Source organism: Mobula birostris, chromosome 9 (genome assembly GCF_030028105.1).
Source record: "Mobula birostris isolate sMobBir1 chromosome 9, sMobBir1.hap1, whole genome shotgun sequence".
NCBI lineage: Eukaryota > Metazoa > Chordata > Chondrichthyes > Myliobatiformes > Myliobatidae > Mobula > Mobula birostris.
The window spans coordinates 8,716,106-8,740,642 of record NC_092378.1 but is presented as its reverse complement, the minus strand read 5'-3'; the positions used below and the strand labels follow the sequence as shown (position 1 = coordinate 8,740,642).

General features: G+C 39.8%; 1 protein-coding gene across 1 annotated transcript in view; it reads right to left on the bottom strand.

Annotated features, from left to right (window-relative positions):
- Positions 1-5,305: 5,305 nt before the first annotated feature.
- Positions 5,306-24,537, bottom strand: part of tbc1d15 (TBC1 domain family, member 15) — a 63,254-nt gene continuing 44,022 nt past the window's right edge. The window contains exons 9-17 of the mRNA XM_072267477.1: positions 22,574-22,677; positions 22,232-22,326; positions 20,131-20,247; positions 19,697-19,797; positions 16,514-16,613; positions 14,079-14,176; positions 12,874-12,990; positions 11,650-11,736; positions 5,306-6,744 (exon numbers count right to left, since the gene is read on the bottom strand). Of these exons, the coding sequence (XP_072123578.1) occupies positions 6,526-6,744; positions 11,650-11,736; positions 12,874-12,990; positions 14,079-14,176; positions 16,514-16,613; positions 19,697-19,797; positions 20,131-20,247; positions 22,232-22,326; positions 22,574-22,677 (1,038 nt within the window). The 3' untranslated portion in view covers positions 5,306-6,525. The remainder of the gene's footprint in view (positions 6,745-11,649; positions 11,737-12,873; positions 12,991-14,078; positions 14,177-16,513; positions 16,614-19,696; positions 19,798-20,130; positions 20,248-22,231; positions 22,327-22,573; positions 22,678-24,537) is intronic.

The window sequence follows — 24,537 nt, the reverse complement described above, 5'->3', positions numbered from 1 at the left end:
GCTCGCCTACAGTTCTACTTGCCTGTATACGGTCTCTAATCTTCTCTGCCTTGTCTATTTATGTGGCTGCTTGAATGTCTCTTGAACACAGTGATTGTATCTGACTCCACCACTTTCGCTGACAGCAGGTTACAGGTATCAGCCACTCACTCTCTAAACATAATTCCCTTCAAATCCCCTAAGGACAATTTAACCGCTGGGCCAGATTGAAAATGTCAGGGTGTGGGGATTGGGGGTGGTTCTGCTCGCTGCTCTATGACGTTTACTCAACTCGGAGCTGAACTGAAGCTGTGGCTGCCATGACACCTGGGTTCTGAATGTGATTCACTTACTTTTATTATTTGCATGGTTTCCTTTTCTTTCTGCACATTGGGTGTTTGCATTTATTCTCAAAGTATGTATACATTATACAACCTTGAGATTTGTCTCCTTACAGACAGCCTCAAAACAAAGAAACCCAAAAGAACCTCTTAAAAAAAGACAATCATACCTTGAACTTTGAAATTCCTTCCCTTACCTTAAACATATGCTCTTCTCTTTTAGAGTCTCTGACCAATTTTGACTATTTACCTCTTCTATTCCTCTTATAATGGTTACACAACACAATCTGCTCCTCCCTCACTCCAGTAAGACGAGCCAATTCAATCTCTTCCCATTTAACATTCATAATATGGTCACCTCTACATTAGAGAAACCAGGCAGTGTTTGGGTGAGAACTTTTCAAAGTGCCTGCATTTTGCCCATAGAGCGACCCTGAGTTCCGTGTTTTCTGCCATTTTAATCCTCCATGAGGATTACAAATACCTGGGGATACAAATTGACAGTAAACTGGACTGGTCAAAGAACATTGAGGCTGTCTACAAGACGAGTCTGTGGTGGCCAGTGCTATCGTGTTTGCTGTTGTGTGCTGGGGCAGCAGGCTGAAGATAGCAGACACCAACAGAATCAACAAACTCATCCGTAAGGCCAGTGATGTTGTGGGAATGGATCTGGACTCTCTGACGGTGGTGTCTGAAAAGAGGTTGCTGTCCAAGTTGCATGCCATCTTGGACAATGTTTCCCATCCACTACATAATGTACTGGTTGGGCACAGGAGTACACTCAGCCAGAGACTCAATCCGCCGAGATGCAACACAAAGCTTCATAGGAAGTCATTCCTGCCTGTGGCCATCAAACTTTACAACTCCTTCCTTGGAGGATCAGACACCCTGAGCCAATAGGCTGGTCCTGGACTTATTTCCTGACATAATTTACATATTGTTATTTAATTACTTATGGTTTTATTACTATTTATTATTTATGGTGCAACTGTAACGAAAACCAATTTCCCCGGGATCAATAAAGTATGACTATGACTATGGCTATGTCATGCGCAGTCTCACCTACTTGCTGGTGGCCTTGAGTGCTGAGAAGAGTACAGTGAGGAAGCCCAAGGGACAGCACCTCATCTTCCATCTTGGCATGTTTCAGCTTCTGGATTCAGTAGTGAATTTACAACTTCAGATAATCTGATTTCTCTGTATCTGTGATATTGGATTAGCTTGTTCCCCTTCCATATCCTCTGCGCGCCACCCTCACCACCATGTTTTCTTCAGGGAATGGAGAACCTGCTCATCCTGACCTGACAAGTGCATCTTCCAACTCTGCATTTCACAACTCCCTCATTCATTTGTCCATGTTCTTACTCACTGCAACACAAGAAATTCTGCAGATGCTGGAAGTCCAAAGGAATGCACACAAACTGCTGGAGGAATTCAGCAGATCAGGAAGCATCTGTGGAGGGAAATGAACAATAGACATTTCAGGCTGAAACACTTCATTAGAAAAGTGTGTTTCAAGTTGCTCCCATTCACTCTGGCCAGATAACCTTGTTTCCAGTTTATCCCCATAGTCACCCCAGTTGTCCACTATCCCAGAGATCCCCTGCTTGCAGCTTAATGAGTTTCTTTTCTCTCCTGAGTTCTGATGAATGAGCTTCACCTGGATTTCTCTTCTGACAGATGCTGCCTGACCTGCTGAGAACTCCAGAGTTTTCAGTTTTTACACTAGTGGGGTGACCAGAACCACACACGATATCCCTAATACAGTGTAAGCAGTAATGTTGCAACTTTACACAACTCTTATATTCTGAACATCAATCTGTGAAGGCAAACATGCCAGATGCCTTCTTCACTATCTATGATATCACTTTCTGGCACAATGGACTGGAACTTCAAGGTCCCTCTGTTCATCAACTTTTCTTTGCACCCCACCACTTACTGATATTTTACATCCCAAAAGACAACGCTTCTCACTGGTCGGGATTAAATTTTATACCCGATTTACCATCTAACCTATATGCTGCTGTAGCATTAGACAACCGTCACTATCCACAAAACCAGCAACTTCTGTATCATTTGCACATTTGTTAATATCTCCAACATTCATATCCAAGTCTTTTTATCACACATGACAAAGGTCTCAAAACTGATCCCAGCTGCAGACGACCGGTTATGGACACCCAATGAAAGTTCAAAGTAAATTTATCATCAAAGAACATATATGTCACCATGTACAGTACAAACCTGAGGTTCATTTTCTTGCGGGCATAATCAGTAAATTCAAGAAACATAATAGAATCAAAGAATGACCTCACACCAACAGGATGGACAAACAACCAATATGCAAAAGACAATTATGTAAATACAAAAGAAAAAAGAAATAATAATAATAAATAAATAAGCAATAAATATCAAGAACATGAGATGGAGAGTGCTTTAAAGTAAGCCCAGTGGGAACTGTTCAGTGAAGCTATCCCCACTGGTTCAAAAGTCCAATGTTTGAGGGGTAATAACTGGTCCTGAACCTGGTGGTGTGGGTCCCAAGGCTCCTGTACCTTTTTCCTGATGGCAGTAGTGAGGAGAGAGCATGGCCTGGGTGGTGGTGGTTGTTGATGATAGATGCTGTTTTCCTGTGGCAGTGCTTCGTGTAAATGTACCCAATGGTGGGGTGGGCTTTTTCCGCAATGGACTGGGCCATATTCGCTACTGTTTGTAGAATTTTCCTTTCAAATGCATTGTTGTTTCCAAACTGGGCCATGATGCAGCCAGTCAATATACACTCCACCACACACTTATTGAGTCTCTCAAACTTTTAGATGTCATGCTGAATCTTCACAAACTAAGGAAGCAGAGTCGCTGCCGTGCCTTCTTTGTAATTGCACTTACATGCTGGGCCCAGGACAGATCCTCCGCAATGATTACACCAAGGAATTTAAAGTTGCTGACCTTCTCCACTTCTGATCCCCCGATCATGTGCCTGCATTTCCTCTTCCTAGTCAATAACCAACTCCTTAGACTAGCTGATATTGCATAAGATGTTGTTTTGCGGAATCACTCAGCCAGATTTTCTATCTCCCTCCTATATGCTGATTTGTCACCACCTTTGATTCGGCCAATGAGGGTGGCGTCCTCAGCAAACTTAAATATGGCATTGGAGCTGTGCTTAGTCTAAACCAAGAAGAGCACTTGAGGTACCCCTGTGCTGATGGAGATTGTGGAGATGTTGCCAGTACGAACAGACTGGTCTGCAAGTGAGGAAATCGAGGATCTAATTGCACAAGGAGATACTGAGGCCAAGGTCTTGAAGCTATTGATTAGTTTTAAGAGGATGATGGTATTGAGTGCTGAGCTATAGATGATAAAGAGCATTCTGACGTACATATGCATCTTTGCTGTCCAGATGCTCGAGGGTTGATTGAAGAGCCAGTGAAATGGCATCTGCTGTGGACCTATTGTACCCGTAAACAAATTGGAACGGGTCAATCACTTCTCAAGCAAGAGTTGATGTTTCATCACCATCCCTTAATGCAATTTGTCATGGTCAGAAGATACTTCCAAGTGTCTAACATGCAGGATCTTTTCAAGTGGTCAGAGAAAATTAATGAGGCAACATTTCTCCCACACAAAGCCAAATTGATTATCACTGACCTGCTTTTCCAAATGTGCATAAATCTAATCCCTCAGGACATCCAACATCTCTTCTTTCTTAATAATGACCTATTCCAAGTGGTCCGCGTTCCTCTGCCTGAAATCACTACTTTTGCTGTCCACCTTTTCGGTGAATAGAAAAGTAGTCATTTAGGACTATTCTTTATCACCTGGGTGTCCTTTCCTACACATGATATATTCAAGAAACTCCTTTGACCCTTATTGAGTATAACCTGCCATATTTTAATTCCCCCCCCCCGATTAAACCTTCAGTATCCTTTGTCATCCAAGGTTCCTTAATCTTGCCATATTTGCCTTTCAATGTTTTATGGAACAGGCTTGTCCTGAGCTCTTAATAATTTACCTTTACAAGACTTGCACTTGTCAGCTTACAGGTGTACCGTAGAGCATTCTGACAGGCTGCATCACAGTCTGGTATGGGGGGAGGCTACTGCACAGGACCGAAAGAAGCTGCAGAGGGTTGTAAATTTAGTCAGCTTCATCTTAGGTACTAGGCTACAAAGTTCCCAGGACATCTTTAGGGAGCGGTGTCTCAGAAAGACAGTATCCATTATTAAGGACCTCCAGCACCCAGGACGTGCCCTTTTCTCACTGTTACCATCAGGTAGGAGGTACAGAGGCCTGAAAGCACACACTCAGCGATTCAGGAACAGCTTCTTCCCCACCGCCATCCAATTCCTAGATCAACATTGAATCTTTGGACACTACCTCACTTTTTTAAATATATACAGTATTTCTGTTTTTGCACATTTTTAAAAATCTATTCAATATATGTAATAGATTTACTTATTTATTATTATTTTTATCTTTTTTTTCTCTGCTAGATTATGTATTGCATTGAACTGCTGCTGCTAAGTTAACAAATTTCACGTCACATGCCAGTGATAATAAACCTGATTCTGATTCTACCAACAAGCATTAGTTCCCAATCTACTTTTGTCAGTTTCTTCTGATGCTATTGAAAGAAGCCATTCTCCAGTGGATATCTTAACGAGGACTAACTTGAGCCTTTCTTAACAACCTAGAGACATCAACAGTAAATTTCATTTTCTAAGGCTAATAATTTCCGAAATATGTAATTATCTTTATAAGCTTCATTTTCACGATTCAATTGAAGGACATTATTATATACATTTCATTCTGATCGTCTTCTTCCCATGTAAATAGACCAGTATATCTTTTCAGCAGTAAAATGCAAGCAGCACAAGATATTTTTTGCAACTCATATTTGTTCAAAAACTGGTGGTGTGAAGACAAAACTCTAATTATAAAGAGGAAAGCTATATATTACATTTATTGTACATATATTCAGAATACAAAATTTCAGATTTTATACAATGTTAGAAATTTTGCCACTGTACATTCTTAACACATAGAAAAATCATAAGATAGGTCAAGGTACATATCTATCAATGTGCTTTATTATACCATACATAAAGTATGGATCAGCAAAGCAACAGCTTAAAAATTAAGCTTCTTAACAAAGATTCTTGGCTGACGAAAAGTTTTGATTTTTTTAAAAATTTGAAGTCGGATAGTTAATTTTACTAAGGATTTTGTTAATCATAATTTGAGGAAGCTTTTTTGGCAGATGTGATAATCTCCATAACATAAGAAACCTAATTGGGGTCTTGAAAGGTAATGCTGTCAGTAAACCTCAAAGTGATGAATTAATAATTTTCTGGCATCATAATTAACATTATAATACATATGGTTGATAATTGACATAGTATATAGCACTGCAGTCACAAAAACCTGTTAGGACTTTCCTAGATCACTGTAGATTAATTATATTAGAATCATTTGCCGTATTCACAGATCAGTTTATAAACCATTCTGTTCAATCATATTAGAACAATTAGTACAGCTGATCAAAAATACAGAGGGTAGCTCAGAACATTTTCACTTCTTAAAACAATTAGAAGTGGTAGAGCTTTTCCAAAGAAAGCTGCATATTGTCATCCAACCAATACATTTACTTTGCAAAATTCTAATTTTCCTCCAAAACTGGTCACATGAAAATGTAAGTTATAGGATGCCCTGTTTTAGATGGAATTAATGAACCATGGATTGAATAAGCCAAATAAGACCTAATTTAATTTTGTTCTGCATATTTTAAATCCAATTAATTGTGAATTTGCATCTGCTGCTGTAGAAAAAGAAAACTTTTTTTTAAATGAAGCAAGACACTAACTGGAGAAACTTCCATGGAGTAACAAAATAGTTCTTATATCAATACAAAACAAAATTGTTGTTTTCCAACATTCATGCAAGTGCCTGACGTGAAGTCTGAAAAATGCATTACCCAATGAAGGCCATTACGGTTTAAGTAATTAGTAAAACAAATTTCTTCTACATTCATTTTTAAATATTTGAAATTGCAAAAATTGCATTTCCTGTCCTATCATTCTTTCCTACACAGCAGAAGTAAACCCCGTGATGAATTCAAACACTGATATGTCATGTACCAGGACTTTAGCAATAAGTAAACAAGTTGTGGAGTTTTTTCCAGATACTGAAGTTGCGGCATTCAGTCTCACTCTACGACTGTCACTTTGTGCCCATTTTCAGCAGTGTCTCTAAACTCTGTTAAATCTTCATGTGTCTCTGTAAAAGAGGTTGCCGTTGCATCTGAATGGTTTGCCTTCCAGTGAGTTTTGGTAACTCTTGTTTCTGGTACACCAGCTTCCAAATCTGGCGTTACAGTCGTGCCATCCTTGAGGCCGAGAATCTCAGCAACAGCCTGTGGCAAATCCTGCACAATAACAAAAAAAAACTGAATAAAAAAAGCTGTAAGGAAGTTTTAATTTGAATTTATTTCTGTTTTGTATATAATATGCTCATGGTAATAATGATTCAAAAGTTTAGTATAATGTTGATAACAATGATAGTACAGAGGAAATTGAAATATGGTAATGTAAGGTTGCTATGGTAAACCTTTTGTCACAGAAATTTCTGCAGATTCCCTGCATGAACTGATAAGGTTGCATGACACAGATAACCAACAGTTTGCCAATGTAATGGATTTTTGATTAAAAATATTTTCAATGATGAAATTTATCAGTAGATCATTAATAATTTCCAGTAGGTTACATTTATTTTCAAACATCATTACACTCTGTAACTCTGAAGTGAAAATGATGTATTTTAATAAAAAGACAGTAAATACATATCAGAGACAGAACAGCACAGGACAGGAAAACGGCCTTCGACATACAATGTTGTGACAAACTAATCAAACATCTAACAAAACTAAAGCAACACACACAAAATGCTGGAGGAACTCAGCAGGCCAAGCAGCATCTATGGAAAAGATGAAGGGTCTTAGCCCGAAACATCAACTGTTTATTCAAGTTTGCCCAAAACTCTCTAATTCAGGTAACATTGGGGTAAACCTCTTCCGAGCCCTCACCAAAGCCTCTATATTCTTCCTATGCGTCACCTGAACCAGATGGACTATACCCCCAGAGTTCTGAAAGAGGTAGCTGAAGAGAAAGTGCAGGCATTAGTCGTGATCTTTCAAGAATCACCAGATTCCTTCATCAGACAGGAAATTATAGGTCAGGCAACTCATACAAAATGCTGGAGGAACTCAGCAGCCTAAGCAGCATCAATGGAAAAGAGTACAGTCAACGTTTTGGGCCGAGACACTTCGGCAGGACTGGAGAAAAAAGAACTGGAGTATATTTAAAAGGTGGGGGTGGGAAGAGAGAAACACAACTTGATAGCTGAATCCTGAAGGGGGAGGGATGAAATAAAGAGCTGGCCAATTGATTGGTGAAAGAGATACAGGGCTAGAGAAGGGGGAGTCTGAGAGAAGAGGACAGAAGGCTGTGGAAGAAGGGAGGGAAGAGCACCAGAGGGAGGCGATGGGCAGGTAAGGAGATACGGTGAGAGAAGGAAAAGGAGATAGGAAATGAAGGGGGGGGGGGGCATTACCAGAAGTTTGAGAAGTCAATGTTCATGCCATCAGTTTGGAGGCTACCCAGATGGAATATAAGGTGTTTTCCTCCAACCTAAGTGTGGCCTCATCATGACTGGAGGAGCCATGGATGGACATATCAAATAAGAATAGGAAGTGGAATTAAAATGGGTGGCCAGTGGGAGATCCCGCTTTTTCTGGCAGACAGAGCATACGTCTCCCAATCTACGTCGGGTCTCACCAACATACAAGAGGCCACACTGGGAGCACCAGACACAGTATATGACCCCAACAGAGTCACAGGTGAAGGTCGCCTCACCTGGAAGGGCTGTTTGGGGCTCTGAATGGTAGCGAGGGAGGAGGTGTAGCAGTTGTTCCACCTGCAAGGATAAGTGCCCGAAGGGAGATCAGTGGAGAGGAACAAATGGACAAAGGAGTTGCACAGGTAGTGATCCCTACGGAAAGCAGAAAGTGGGAGGGAAGGGAAAGATTGGAGGTGGTGGAAGTTGCAGAGAAGTATGTGCTGGACATGGAGGCTGGTGGGGTGGTAGGTAAAGACAAGAGGAACCCTATCCATGGTAGGGTGGCGGGAGGATGGGGTGAGAGCAGATGTACATGAAATGGAAGAGATTTGTTTGAGGGCCCCCTGCAGGGTTCACCTATCACTTTGTGTTTCTTTCTCCCCTCCTCCAACCTTTTAAATCTACTCAAGCAACACACATCAAAGTTGCTGGTGAACACAGCAGGCCAGGCAGCATCTGTAGGAAGAGGTACAGTCGACGTTTCAGGCCGAGACCCTTCGTCAGGACTAACTGAAGGAAGAGTGAGTAAGGGATTTGAAAGTTAGAGGGGGAGGGGGAGATACAAAATGATAGGAGAAGACAGGAGGGGGAGGGATGGAGCCAAGAGCTGGACAGGTGATAGGCAAAAGGGGATACGAGAGGATCATGGGACAGGAGGTCCGGGAAGAAAGACGGGGGGGGGTGGGGGGGACCCAGAGGATGGGCAAGAGGTATATTCAGAGGGACAGAGGGAGAAAAAGGAGAGTGAGAGAAAGAATGTGTGCATAAAAATGAGTAACAGATGGGGTACGAGGGGGAGGTGGGGCCTTAGCGGAAGTTAGAGAAGTCGATGTTCATGCCATCAGGTTGGAGGCTACCCAGACGGAATATAAGGTGTTGTTCCTCCAACCTGAGTGTGGCTTCATCTTTACAGTAGAGGAGGCCGTGGATGGACATGTCAGAATGGGAATGGGATGTGGAATTAAAATGTGTGGCCACTGGGAGATCCTGCTTTCTCTGGCGGACAGAGCGTAGATGTTCAGCAAAGCGGTCTCCCAGTCTGCGTCGGGTCTCGCCAATATATAAAAGGCCACATCGGGAGCACCGGACGCAGTATATCACCCCAGTCGACTCACAGGTGAAGTGTTGCCTCACCTGGAAGGACTGTTTGGGGCCCCGAATGGTGGTAAGGGAGGAAGTGTAAGGGCATGTGTAGCACTTGTTCCGCTTACACGGATAAGTGCCAGGAGGGAGATCAGTGGGGAGGGAAAGGGGGGACGAATGGACAAGGGAGTTGTGTAGGGAGCGATCCCTGCGGAATGCAGAGAGAGGGGGGGAGGGATAGATGTGCTTAGTGGTGGGATCCCGTTGGAGGTGGCGGAAGTTACGGAGAATAATATGTTGGACCCGGAGGCTGGTGGGGTGGTAGGTGAGGACCAGGGGAACCCTATTCCTAGTGGGGTGGCGAGAAGATGGAGTGAGAGCAGATGTACGTGAAATGGGGGAGATGCGTGTAAGAGCAGAGTTGATAGTGGAGGAAGGGAAGCCCCTTTCTTTAAAAAAGGAAGACATCTCCCTCGTCCTAGAATGAAAAGCCTCATCCTGAGAGCAGATGCGGTGGAGACGGAGGAATTGCGAGAAGGGGATGGCGTTTTTGCAAGAGACAGGGTGAGAAGAGGAATAGTCCAGATAGCTGTGAGAGTCAGTAGGCTTATAGTAGACATCAGTGGATAAGCTGTCTCCAGAGACAGAGACAGAAAGATCTAGAAAGGGGAGGGAGGTGTCGGAAATGGACCAAGTAAACTTGAGGGCAGGGTGAAAGTTGGAGGCAAAGTTAATAAAGTCAACGAGTTCTGCATGCGTGCAGGAAGCAGCGCCAATGCAGTCATCGATGTAGCGAAGGAGAAGTGGGGGACAGATGCCAGAATAGGCACGGAACATAGATTGTTCCACAAAAATCTACCCCTCAGCTTTTTTTCTCTAGTCCTGCTGAAGGGCCTCGGCCTGACATGTTAACTGTACTGTTTTCCACTGATGCTGCCTGACCTGCTGAGTTGCTCCAGCGTTTTGTGCGTGTTGCTTGGATTTCCAGCATCTGCAGATTTTCTCTTGTTTGAGATTGTAATTATAAGCCAGTTAGCCTGGCCTCAGCGGTTGGCAAGGTGTTGGAGTGCTGATGCCATTGCCCTGGCACACCACCGCATAGAAGACTGTAGTGGCAACAACAGAGTGGTAGAACCTATGAAGGAAAGGCCTGCATACTCAGTCTTCTCATGAAGTAGAGGCGAATTATCTGTGGAATTTGTTACTAAGTGTGGCTGTGGAGGCCAAGTCACTGGGTGTACTTAAGGCAGAGAGAGTTAGGTTCTTGATTAGCCAGGGCATCAAAGGGTATGGGGTGAAAGCAGGGGATTGGAGATGACTGGAAGAATTGGATCAGCCCTTGACTGAATGGTGGAGCAGTCTCGATGGGCCGAATGGCCTACTTCTGCTCCTATATCTTATGGTCTTAAGGACTCCGGCCTTTTTTCTACATAGCCTCTCTGTTGGTGCTTCACTCAAGTCTGTCATCCAGGTGTACCCCCAGGTATTTGTAGGCTTACCACATTCACGCCCACACCATCAAAAGTAACAGGGAGCAGTGCAGGCTTCGTCTCCATCACCATCTCCTTTGTCTTACTAATGCTGAGCCGCAGATGATTCAGCACCATTTAACAAAGTCCTTCACCAGGGCCTTGTATTCATCCTCCCTTTATACACCTTATTGCTGAGTCATTAGAGAAGTTTTGCAGATGACATAGCTCAGTGTTGTATCTAAAGTTCGAGGAGGAATTTCTTCAGCCAAATTCTTTAGGTGAATCTGTGGAATTCACTGCCACTGACGACCGTGAGAGCCAAGTCATTAGGCATATTTAAAGCAGAGATTGATGGATCATGGTGTCAACAGGAGAATGGGACTGAGAAGGAAAATAAATCAGCCATGATCGAAAGGCGGAGCAGACTCAATGGTTAGATGGCTTAATTCTGCTCCTATACTGTATCTCAAGGTGTTATGATGGGGCAACTGGAATTGAATGCAATTCTCTAGACATGGCCTGACGAGAGTTTTATAATTCTGCAACATAATTTCCTGACTTGAACTCAGTAATCCGACTAATAAAGACAAGCATGTCATACAAATTATTTACTACCCTGTCATGATGTGCAGTCACTTAGAGAGGGCTATGGACTTGGACCCAAGATCCTTCTGTGTATAAGGACCCTCGTATTAACAGTGTGCTGTCCCTTGACACTTGATCTCCCAAAGTACAACACCTCACACTTGGCTGAATTAAACTCCATCTGCCAGGTATATATAATCATTATTGGATAGTCAAGAATAATCTCAGAGTTTTCTCACTTCTCAAGTACATTCATAACAGCAGTCTGGTTAAATATTGCCAAATATACTACTAACCTTGCAATTTTTCATTTGGTAATAAATTGCCTCTGCTTTACAAAGCACGTCGTCTACATCCAATTTCAAGGACAGTTCATTGATGTGCTGAAGATTGCAAAAATAAGAAGTCTTTAGGGCAGTCTGGTAGGTACAGGGGAGACAAGTTTATGCTTACAGAGCTAGTAATCCGGGGGCACGGACCAACAGTTCAAAGACATGAATTCAAACACCATCATGAAAGCTGTTGAATTTAAATCAAAGATTAATATATGGATTTTTAAAATTTGTCATTAGTAATTTCAACTACAAGTTATGGGGAGAAGGCAGGAGGCTGGGGTTGAAAGGGATAATAATCAGACATGTTGGAATGACAGAGCAGACACGACAGGCAGAAAGGTTGAATTCTGCTCCTGTCGGTCTTACGGCTACACTCCAGATTGTTTTATAGTGTCTAAAGTATGTTTTACTAATGTCCTTCAGGGGAGGAAATCTTCCATCCTTAATTGGACTGGACCTTATGTGTTCCCAAACCCAAAAATGTGGTTGATTCTTTAACACTTGCTGAAATGACCTATCAAGCCACTGAGTCTGAAGGCAATTGGGAAGGAGCAGTAAATATCGAGCTTGCTCGTGGTACCAGATCCCTAAGATATCAGCAATAGATTATGCAAAAATAAAATCATTTTAATACCACAAAGAAAGATTAAGCCTATAAATTAATTTTTACAGTACAGTGCAAATGTCTTAGTCACATATATAGAGCTAGGACACGCAAGACTTTTGCACAATACTGTATTTGTTAACATGGAGCATCACGGGAGGGGTGTGGGACAGGTGGTAGAGCAGTGCCAGGACGGGGTGTGCAGAGATACAGATACACCTAGTCCTGAAACACCGGGCAAGGTCACTTGATTCCAAACAATTGGTTTATTGATCATTACAGAATGTCTCTCTGGAGCTTTCCGCTCCTTCCCCTTTTCCCAAGCGTGATTCCTCTCTCCCTGCCCCCCTCCTACTCTCAGTTCACAATAGAGACCCAGATCAGAATCAGCTTTATCATCACTCACATGTTATGAAATTTGTTTTTTTTTTTGTCGCAACAGTACAGTGCAATACATAAAATTACTACAGTACTGTGCAAAAGACAGGCTCCCTAGAATAGTAATGTATATGCTGGTCTGAAATATATGGATAATATAGGTCTCTAATTCTCATCGTAACAGTTCACAAATAAATCCATACCTTTAAAATTTCATTAAAGCCATAATGGTTTTCCATAATCTTCTGTTTCTCGGTGTCTAGTATGGCACAGCATATCAGAAGATGAAAATTCTGGCAAGGCAACCCAGTCCACATAACCTATAAAACACAAAGACTTTTGTCTACTATTATTGGAATTTAAATACATCCATTTAAATGATACAATGTTAGGATTGTTACCATTACAGAAACAAATTCAGAAGCTATGAATAACCATGAAAACAGTTCTGGAATTTGCACTTCCAAGAAATAACTTCCAAATCTCTGATCCATTTTATGGGTTTTGCTTTTGATCCTGGTTGATGCTTATTGGCAGCTTCTCAAGTATAGCTCAACATCTGATTTAAAACACTGGAAATAAATTTCACTCAACTCTTGAAGAAACTAAAAGAAACAACTGCTTGAATGAATAACAAATCATCAAAAGTTCAGACCAACAGTAAAACTTCGTGCCCTTTGATTTTTACCACAAAAGTTTGCTTTTCCTTACTGAAGTAAGTTCTATTGCAGCCCAGTGTTCAGGCTTTTGATAAAATTCTACAAAGTGCTTATACATTAGGATCAACTAGCTTTTCTTTTACTAAAAGGGTTGAAAAGTGCCACAAAAGTTGAAGTGGAAAATGTATTGGTTACAGGCAGAAGAGTGCCTGTTGGCGGTGTAGTGGCACGGTCCCAGGTCTGAATCCAACCGGCTCCCTGCACGCCTCCTTAAGTACTGGGTTGAGCATCAAGCTAACAACTTTGCCTTGTAAAACAGGCAACCACTAAAGAAACGGCAAGGTTGCCACCTGATGTGCCAATAGGGAGGAACTTTACTTCACTTCAGTTTCAGGAGAATTCAGGCATACAATTAGATTCATGGTCAGATTCATATAAAAAACGTTTGCAGTGCAAAAAGAAAATATTTTCATAAATGGTAAACCTGTAATATATAGATTATAAAATAACACTGATCTCATGTTTTTTGTCTTATATAAATCCAGTACAAAACATGCTCCCTGGCTTTAATACCACAGCATTCAGTATTCTGTAATAGACCACAAAAAGCAGCTGAAAAATCAACAGATTACTGGATGTTTTGTTCCTTCAAAGTGCAGTTAGCTCAGAATAATTCCTCAACTTTCCTTCAAAGGTAATTATAAATCAAAGTGCATTCATACATACAACATACAAGAAGTGATTCTAACCTCCCAAAGTCTAAGAGAATCTTGAAAGCTGAATTCCCTTTTGAACCGAATCAGAAGCCACCTGAAGCAGAAGTAGAGATATCCAGATTCTTGAGATTCTAGGAAAACAACTTACTTGTTAAAAAATCCTCTTAGCTAGTTGAAATGGTCTATCTAAAATCTTCACGCTGTTGCACAAAAATATTTTGTCTTTTTTTAAAATCAAATACCAAAGTTTAAATAATCTGAACAAAGCAAAAACAAAATCCTTGTGCACAGACTTTCATGTTCTCCTGATGCCCCAGGAGCTCCTTATGAAGTGTAGTCAGTGCTGTTATGCATGTAAGTAGTCAACTATTGTGTGCAAAGAGCATGGCTAACAGGATTGATCTTCAGAAGAGTTAGCAGAAATTGCAGAGAGACATTGATAGAATGCAGAAGTGGGCTGAGAAGTGGCAGATGGAGTTCAACCCAGAGAAGTGTGAGGTGGTAAACTTTGGAAGGATAAACTCCAAGGCAGAGTACAAAGTAAATGACAGGATACTTGGTTGTGTGGAGGAGCAGAGGGATCCGGGGGTACATGTCCACAGATCCCTGAAAGTTGCCTCACAGGTAGATAGGGTAGTTAAGAAAGCTTATGGAGTGTTAGCTTTCATAAGTCGAGGGATAGAGTTTAAGAGTCGTGGGGTAATGATGCAGCTCTATAAAACTCTGGTGAGGCCACATTTGGAGTACTGTGTCCAGTTCTGGTCGCCTCACTATAGGAAGGATTGTGGAAGCATTGGAAAGGGTACAGAGGAGATTTACCAGGATGCTGCCTGGTTTAGAAAGTATGCATTATGATCAGAGATTAAGGGAGCTAGGGCTTTACTCTTTGGAGAGAAGGAGGATGAGAGGAGACATGATAAAGGTATACAAGATAATAAGAGGAATAGATAGAGCGGACAGCCAGCGCACCACTGCTCAATACAAGAGGACATGGCGTTAAGGTAAGGGGTGGGAAGTTCAAGGGGGATATTAGAGGAAGTTTTTTTTTTTACGCAGAGTGATTGGTGCGTGGAATGCACTGCCTGAGTCAGTGGTGGAGGCAGATACATTAGTGAAATTTAAGAGACTACTAGACAGGTATATGGAGGAATTTTAGGTGGGGGCTTATATGAGAGGCAGGATTTGAGGGTCGGCACAACATTATGGGCCGAAGGGCTTGTACTGTGCTGCACTATTCTATGTTCCAGCACAATCTCGATGGATCAATTAGTTTTCTTATTGTGCTGCTCTTGGATTCCATGAAATCTTTACATCCTCACACATAAAATTACCTGTAGGCTCACAGAGGTAAAATGGGATAACCAAACTAAGTAGCTACATTAACAACATTAATCCTTTTAAAAACTACACTTTTCATTCACAGGAATGTTTTTAAAGTAAAAATATATTTGCTACAAGGTTGCTGCCATCCCAGAATCTCAGTTTTATGAAGAATGTAGAAACATAATATGTGACTATTTTATAGAAGTTTCATGTACCAGTTTTGGTCACTAATTGAATCAGAAACAAATTTAAAATCACCAGCATATGTTGTGAAATTTGTTGACTTTGCGGCAGCAGAATAACACAATACACGATAATACAGAGAAAATATACTGTGATGATGGAAAATCATATATTTTTTAAATAACTAAATTAAGTAGTGCAAAAAAAGAAATTAAAAAGTAGTGAGGTAATGCTCATCAGTTCAATGTCTATTCAGAAATTGGATGTCAGAGGGGAAGAAGCTGTTCTTGAATCATTGAGAGTGTGTCTTCAGGCTACCTCTTTCCTGATAGTAGCAATAAAAACAAGGCATGACCCAGGTGATGGGGATCCTTAATGATGGACAGCGCCCTTTTGAGACATCGCTCCTTGAAGATGCCCTGGATACTACGGAGGCTAGTGCTCACGATGGAGATGACTAAGTTTACAACTGTCTGCAGCTTACTCCGATCCTGTGATGTAGCCAGTTAGAATGCTCCCAATGTTACATCTTTGGAAGTTTTCAAGTGTTCTTGGAGTTGTACCAAATCTTCTCATGCTCCTAATGAAATATAGCTGCTGTTGTGCCTTCTTTGTTGCTGCATCAATATGTTGGGTCCAGCTTAGATCCTTAGAGATACTGACACCCAGGAATTATTCTTTCCACTTTAATCCCTCTATGAGCACTAGTGTGTGTTCCCTCATCTTACCCCTCCTGAAGTGTACAATCAGTTCTATGGTCTTACTGATGTTGAGTGCAAGGTTGTTACTACACCACCACTCAACTAGCTGATATATCTCACTCCTCTACAGCCTCTCATCACCATCTAAAATTCTGCCAACAATGGTCCCAAATATAAAGACAGCTTATCTTGGAGAGTACTTTTAACATAGGTTTAAGTTTAGCTCCTTTAGACAGAAACTTTAAAATAAAACATACTTACCAAGATAATTCCAGAACCCAAGATCAAGCAATTTAAGTAACGTACTCAGCTGAGATAATTCTGTTTTCATGCCTTGCATTTGCTCTTCAAAGTTACAATGCTACAAAAAAAATAAATAGAAACAATTTATTTGCTATGATTCAGTAAACATTAACATTACATTTTCAAATAACTGTGAATAAAAAACATCTGACTCATAAATTAACCAATCCTTGTCGATACCAATACCACATCCAACATCATTATTGCCTGCTGCCAGGGGTTCCCAACAGGAATCCACGGGCTCCTTCCTTAATGGTATTGGTCCATGGCATAAAAAAATGTCGGGAACCCCTGTCTGCTGCAGTTAAGTGTTTTATTGCACCTGTGCCTACATGTATCTATATATATGAGAATAAACTCAACTTGTTACCCCATGACGACTAATTGTAGCAATGTAAAAGCTCCAATTTGTCTTTGCCCCAACAAAGCTGTGAAAAATATGAAGAACAAACTTAAACCCAAAGGGAGAACTAGATTAGAAAAGGTAAAAGAAAGATGCACAAAAAATGGAATTGGTACTGCACAGCATGGGTTGGTGCTGGAATGTGTGGCAACACCTGAAGCAGCCCCCAGGACATCCTTGGGTGTTTTGGTTGTTAACGCAAATGATGCATTTCATTGTATGTTTTGAGGACAGAAGGGCGGAGCTGAGGATGATGGCACCTAACGATGACTCCTTTATTTGTATCTTCAGAAACAGCTTTATTTCTATCTTTGATATGTCTTTTCTTCCCTTTCAAGGTTCTTTTGAAGAACCTGACCTGGAGTTGCACGCTGACTTCAGTTCTTTGCGGGAATGGGACCCACTCTCAGGGCCTCATGACCGGCCACTTTTCGATACAATCTGTGCGGATTGGTGATAATATCTCCTCCTCACTGACGATCAACATTGGTGCACCTCAGGGGTGTCTGCTTAGCCCACTGCTCTACTCTCTATATACCCATAACTGTGTGGCTAGGCATAGCTCAAATACCAACTATAAATTTACTGATGATACAACCATTGTTGGTAGAATCTCAGGTGGTGATGAGAGGGCATACAAGAGAGAGATATGCCAGCTTGTGGAGTGGTGCTGCAGCAACAACCTGGCATTCAATGTCGAGCTGATAGTGGACTTCCAGAAGGGTAAGATGAAGGAACACGTAACAATCCTCATAGAGGGATCAGAAGTGGAGAGAGAGAGCAGTTTCAAGTTCCTAGATGTCAAGATATCTGAGGATCTAACCTGGTCCCAACATGTCAATGTAGTTACAAAGAAGGCAAGACAGCAGCTATACTTTATTGGGAGTCTGAAGAGATTTGGCATGTCAACAAATACACTCAAAAACTTCTACAGATGTACCGTGGAGAGCATTCTGACTGGCTGCATCACAGTCTGGGATGGGAGGGTTACTGCACAGGACCAAAAGAAGCTGCAGAGGGTTGTAAATTTAGTTAGCTCCATCTTGGGTACTAGCCTACAAAGTACCCAGGACATCTTCAAGGAACGGTGTCTCAGAAAGGCAGTGTCCATTTCTAAGAACCTCCAGCACCGAGGGCATGCTCTTTTCTCACTGTTACCGCCAGGTAGGAGATACAGAAGCCTGAAGGCACACACTCAGCGTTTCAGGAACAGCTTGTTCCCCTCTGCCATCCGATTCCTAAATGGACATTGAACCCTTGGGCACTACCTCACTTTTTAAAAAATATATAGTATTTCTGTTTTTTGCACGATTTTTAATCTATTCAATATATGTATACTGTATAAAGCATACTGAATACGATTTATTTATTTATTTTCTTCTAATTTATTTATTGCATTGAACTGCTGCTGCTAAGTTAACAAATTACACATCACATGCCAGTGATAATAAGCCTGATTCTGATTTGCCAAGGACGCAGCCTGGGAGACTAGCGTGCCTTCAGGGTGCCGGATTTTTGTGGCTCTGGGGACGGGCTGAGTCAAGGCCGATGCTGCCACCTGATGTGTTGTGGGAGTGCATGGAAGATCGAAAGCAGCGAGCTGGCTGCCGGCTGTGTGCCCAGAGACCCGAGTTCTTTGGGCACAGAGCTCGGAAAAAAACAACGCAACAGACTTTTAACACCATAAACCAGCGAGTTGTTTTGTTACGTCTCCCCTCTTGCTGCGAAACCCGGACACCTCTTTTTCCCCTTATTAGGGAGAGGGAGAGCCTGTGGTGTATCGAATACCAGGTGCCCAAATAGTCTTTCGGGTACTGCAAGTCTGTGTCTTTGTCGATGCTTTGCTGCACACTTGAGTGCTTGGTGGGTGGCGCCGATGCTTTTTTTGCTGGTGGGGGAGGGGGGGATCATTGCTTTACTGCTGCTTAAGCATGGGAGGGGGCTTTGGGGTTCTAATATTTAACTGTCATTCATTCTTTGGGACACTCCTCTGTTTTTGTGGATGCTTGCAAAGAAAAAGAATTTCAGGATGTATATTATATAGATTTCTCTGACATTAAATGTACCTATTGAACTTACTGATAAATCTGAATCAGAATCTGATTTTGCCATGGGACTATACACCAATTTGTATTGACGCCATTAAAATTACAAATGATACTAAAAATTCTGGTATTATATTTTATTACACATTTAAAAAGAGGCTAATGACAATTGGGTAACATGCAAAATTTTCAGAAACCCTTCTACAGAAAGTCATGTCTGTATGCTGTGGGAAAGAATTCAGTCAAAAATCCAATTGCTATACCACTGTGAAAAGGCCTGTGCATGATCAGTTTTATTGCAAATCCTTACATTTCAGGCCTCACCAGTGTAATTCTGAGCAGGTACTGACATAATGGTCTTGCATCGTTCACATTTTGAGGCAAAGGTCTTTCCAGAATTGGTCATCTATACCACATCCCTGATGAGTTTGCATGTATACATGCACTGCGTTTCTTTCATTTATGAACTAAATTGTGTATTCCTATTCACCTGGCGAGTAACCATCAATCTAAAAAGACAGGCCTTGTATCTCTAAGAGATATTTTTTTAAAAAGCATTCACTTCTCAAGAATTTGAAGTGCACATTGTCCAGGCGTAGATCGATGGGACCAGGCAGCAGAATAGCTTGGCACGGATTAGATGGGCTGAAGGTCCCATTCTGTGCTGTAGTGTTCTGTGACACTAACTCTTACCATTTGTTCTATGAAGGCAACAAAGCACCAAAAGGCATCCACTTCATTTTCCATCACATATAAGATGGGAGAAAGCAGATCACTCATTCCTTGGACATAGCCTAAAAATTAAAATGTTCCCAGTTTAGCATTATTCAAGTTGCATTCTCTGATTAACAAATCCAAAAGCTACTGAATTATTTCCAAGATCTGTGAATTAATAAGTGTGCATTTCTTATCTCCACACCTTGATAGTTCATTTAATCATGAAGTCATTGTATCTGCAGATTTATCACTTAAAAGAAATTACAACCACTAAATACTCTGTTAGAAAAATGTTATTGCACATGCATATTTATTTGTGAAGCTAAAAACTTTAAATGATTTGTTTAAAAAACATTAAAATGCCTGGGTAAATGCAACTGTATATAGTTTTCACAGAACATAATACTTACCAAGATCAAAATCATACATGCAGTAGGTCATTAAAATATCATGCAATAGAATCAATCCAGGATTTTCTTGTCCTTCATAAAAAGGATTTGTTCTATCTGTTCTGTTGACATCTTTTTCTAAATTATTTTTAAAGGAAAAAATACAATTAAATTTTCCCAACTACTTCCTGACATTAAAGTAGAATTAAAATGTTTATTTCCAAATAATGCACTTCCATATGTAGGCAAGCTTTAAATAATATCTTCAGATTATTTTCTGTATTTCTCCTGTTATTTAGTGAAGTACTTTATCCTTTTGCAAGATGAAATACCTTAATCAACAATGAAAAATGACCCGCTTTTTAAACCAAAGCACTGAACCAAGGTTCTTATCAGGAATTTATGCACTGATATTTCAGCAAAATCCAAATAAAACAACATCAAGGAACAGAACCAATAAAAATGTGAAATCAGTTTAGGAAGACAGCTTAAGAAGCATAATCATTACAACAGTTAAAAATGATTCAGTAAGAGAAAGGTAAAAATGCTAAATCTTGGCTATGAGAATTAATGCAAATAGTAGGATTAAGAGCATGGATAATCTAGAATTTGATTGGTTAAAAGGAAACTTAATGATGATATCTCATTTAAATAAAGAAAAACATAAACAGTCACAGAATGTAAGTTTCTTTTAAGTGAAAAAGAAGTCAGGAATGGACAAATTATCAAAACCAATACTTCTTCAAACAATGACAACAAACAACAGGAATTCTGCAGATGTTGGAAATTCAAGCAACACACATAAAAGTTGCTGGTGAACGCAGCAGGCCAGGCAGCATCTCTAGGAAGAGGTGCAGTCGACGTTTCAGGCCGAGACCCTTCAGTTAGTCCTGACGAAGGGACTCGGCCTGAAACGTCGACTGCACCTCTTCTTAGAGATGCTGCCTGGCCTGCTGTGTTCACCAGCAACTTTTATGTGTGCTGCTTCTTCAAACAATGGTTTTTTTTTTTGAAGACTGCATTTTTGTAGAAATGAATGTCACCTAGCTAATATGGGGAAAAAATGGCATCTGTTGGTACTGAAAAGGAAACATTCAGAGTCACACCAGATTAATAGCAGGCAAGTCCAAGAACATTTCTGGATGTCAGTGCCGACAGTTTAGAATCGTATCTTGACTTCAATGCAATTACTAAGGTTATGAAGCTGAGTGTAATTGAAATTTTGAATTGCAGAAAATTTTTCAAAGAATAAAAGTGTTGTGCATCAGAATTATTGCCTTGTTATTCTCAGCACCAGCTAGAGATTTCCTTCCCTCCATTGTATTTCTTACTTCAGTAGTTTGAACATCACTGGTCGTTCAGACAGGAAATTAAACGGAATGTGACGAGAATTACCATCAGCAAAATGAATGCTTGTTTTAACGGCATCTGTAAGGTCAGTGAAGAATGAGACAAAGCACAGAGGCAATGGAAAGATAAGACTACTGAAAGAAATGTTTTGAAGATCATTTCACCAGTGTTAAAAGTCTGGTAAGGAAAGCTGTAAGTTAAATTGGCAAAGTGCATGGAGTTGGGTTTTGTCAAATACTGATTGTGTAGCTTAAAGAATAAAAGCAAAGTGGAAAGTGCACTGCAGCTTTTTTCACAGAAATTGTGATCGATGAAATTTGTAGTACAACTAAACAACAAAACTTCATATCCTTACATAGCTAATTGGACAGTTACACACGTTGCTAGTGAACTGGAGATCAACTTAAAATCCAGATTAAACTGATGAATAATTCTGAACGAAAACTATTTAAGGACTTAACTCAGTTCCTCTGGACATATTACCAGAAAATAAACTATGCAGTTAATCAGATATCAAAGAAATAATACATTTTGAAAATGAATACATATTGCCATGAGAAAAAGAAAACTGTGGTTTGGATGTACAGCTGGAGTACAGAATAGGTAGTATTTTGAAGTTTGTGACATGATTGATGCAAGAAATTGGTACCAAATTTTCTAAACACTTTGTAATTCTTATTTTAATCTGTGTAAATGTTGTCACAGAACTAACATCAATTCAATGTGAATGGTTCTCCAGAATTTATAAAATTTTGATAATAAGTCAATCTACCTATAAGGCTTCTGTAGTCTTTCAATCTTGAATTCCTTTTTTCTTGTTCTTCGCTGACTGACTTCCACTGTAACTTCATCCTGAAGTACTCATCTCTATGCACAAGTGAGAAATACAATAATAGCCAAAATGTGCCGATAGTTGCCTTCATGTCAGCCAGACACACTGTCAGCTTTGCAAAATTAATAAATTCCTTATTAAAATGTATTTTAATGCTCAGTTAAGTTTACTAAAGTAAACAATTCTAACGTACTTCATAAAACAATGTCTATAAATATAAACTGAAATTTCTCTGCATAAACTAGAAAACTTCCCTCTTGTGCTCAAAGTGAAGATACTTACATTTTTCTTTTGGTTAGCTGTCTTCTACCTTCTTTTGTACTGTCCCATGGAAAATAATTGAGAAGAAACTTCCATGCCACTTTTCTAACTGAATGGCAAAGTCCCTGAAAAAGAAATATATTTAAAAAGGGGGAAAAAAAATCACATGCAAATAAAGAAGTGAATTATTTTGATGAACTCACGTTGATATCCCTTTCTGAAGGAAATCATGTTATTCTTTTTGTTCGCTTTCTTTGAATACGCACAATAAAGATTAAAAACAAAATGATTTGTATCCATACTCCTTAAGCATACTTAACCTGTTTTGAAAACTACCTAAATATAGGATTTCTATTAAAACTTTACACTGAAGTTTATCAGAATGTCAAATTATTTATTACATTTCTAGTTTACTTGTATCATAAACAGCAAAAAAAAGGCTATTCTTTTATTTTATTGCACTACAGCATTTGCTAATTAAACATGGATTTGACGGTAGAAATATATGTAAAAGTTAGAGAACAATTTCTTTTCATAGTTTTCTTCACTGTTACTCATCTAAACAGAGGTATGAGAAAGTGCTTGAGATACAAGCTGAAAGCCCTAACTAACTAAGTGAATTTTCGGTCAATCACAGAAATTGTCTGAGATTTCAGATTAATGGATATTGAGAATTGCAGCCTGATTCCATAATGAAGCTCAGGAAGTCCGAGACAATAATAAGGGGATACAAATAAAAAGTAAAATAGACTGCTAGACCCATTTTGCACCTGCAAATGAATAGGTAGTCTTTGTCATTTTCTTGTATGTTACAAACTTGTTTTTCATTGTAATAGAATTAAGACGAAAGTTGATTATTAAAAAAGCAGAACTGTTTGACAATTTTTATTAATAGGTTTTATCACTTATTTAATATTGAATGTTTTTCACTTTCCCTTTATCATTCAGTATTTGGAAAACTGACTCTTTTTCCATTGCATTTTTTAATCTGTTCAGCTGGTCATAAAACTACAGAAATCTACAAAACTACAATGAAATTTGAACTTGTTGATTAAATGCTTTGTTTATTAAATATATGCCTGAACCATGACAGTTGCACATTTACAGAGCATTTTATATTAGTTTTATCTAATGTACGTATCAAATCAAGGTGTCACATGCATTAGTTACACCAAGAAAGTGTAAAGAAATGATCTGACTTTCCATTCATCGAAGGGTCAGTTAAGAGCATTTGATGTTTAATTGATTTCAACAAATGTAGGTGATTATATCTATTAACCTTGCAGGAATACATATGAGAAATCCTATATTTTCTGTCCTCATAAAACAAATAATTCCTCCAACCCAACATAATCTTGGTTGTCACTAACTCTTCCCACCTAAATCAGTACCATAATTTATTCATTCAAAAGACTAATCCTCACTTTAACCTGTGTGTTTAACCTCACAAGAGGTAAATATTACTTACCAAAGCCATGTACATGTGAAAATTAGATTTCCTAGAACTCTATTTTTTGTTCTAATTTCTTGTTTAAAAAAAACATATAATTTTTCTTCTGAATGCTACGTGCCCATGATGCTGATGCAAGGAAGTTTTTCATTACACCTGTGCATACTTGCACATTTGACAATAAACTCAACAATGGCTTTAAATACTAGCTTTCTAATTATTTATTAAATTATATATTTTGTTACTTCACTTTTGAAGTGCAATGAATTACTAGAAAATAATTCTAATATCCACAAAAGAATTAATCTGAGCACAAACTCACTTCTGGAGTCATGAGACTATAACCTCATTGTTCATGAAGTCTTCTTTTGTAAGGCAACATGATTGAGCCTGCATGGGAAGACTGTAGCCAGTACTAGAACACTGGTTATACAGATTAAAGTGGCATGTTGTCAGTCAATGTTATTCACTAGAGTTGATACTGCTTCGTGTCTGATCATAAGGCCAGTGATGTTGTGGGGATGGAACCGGACTC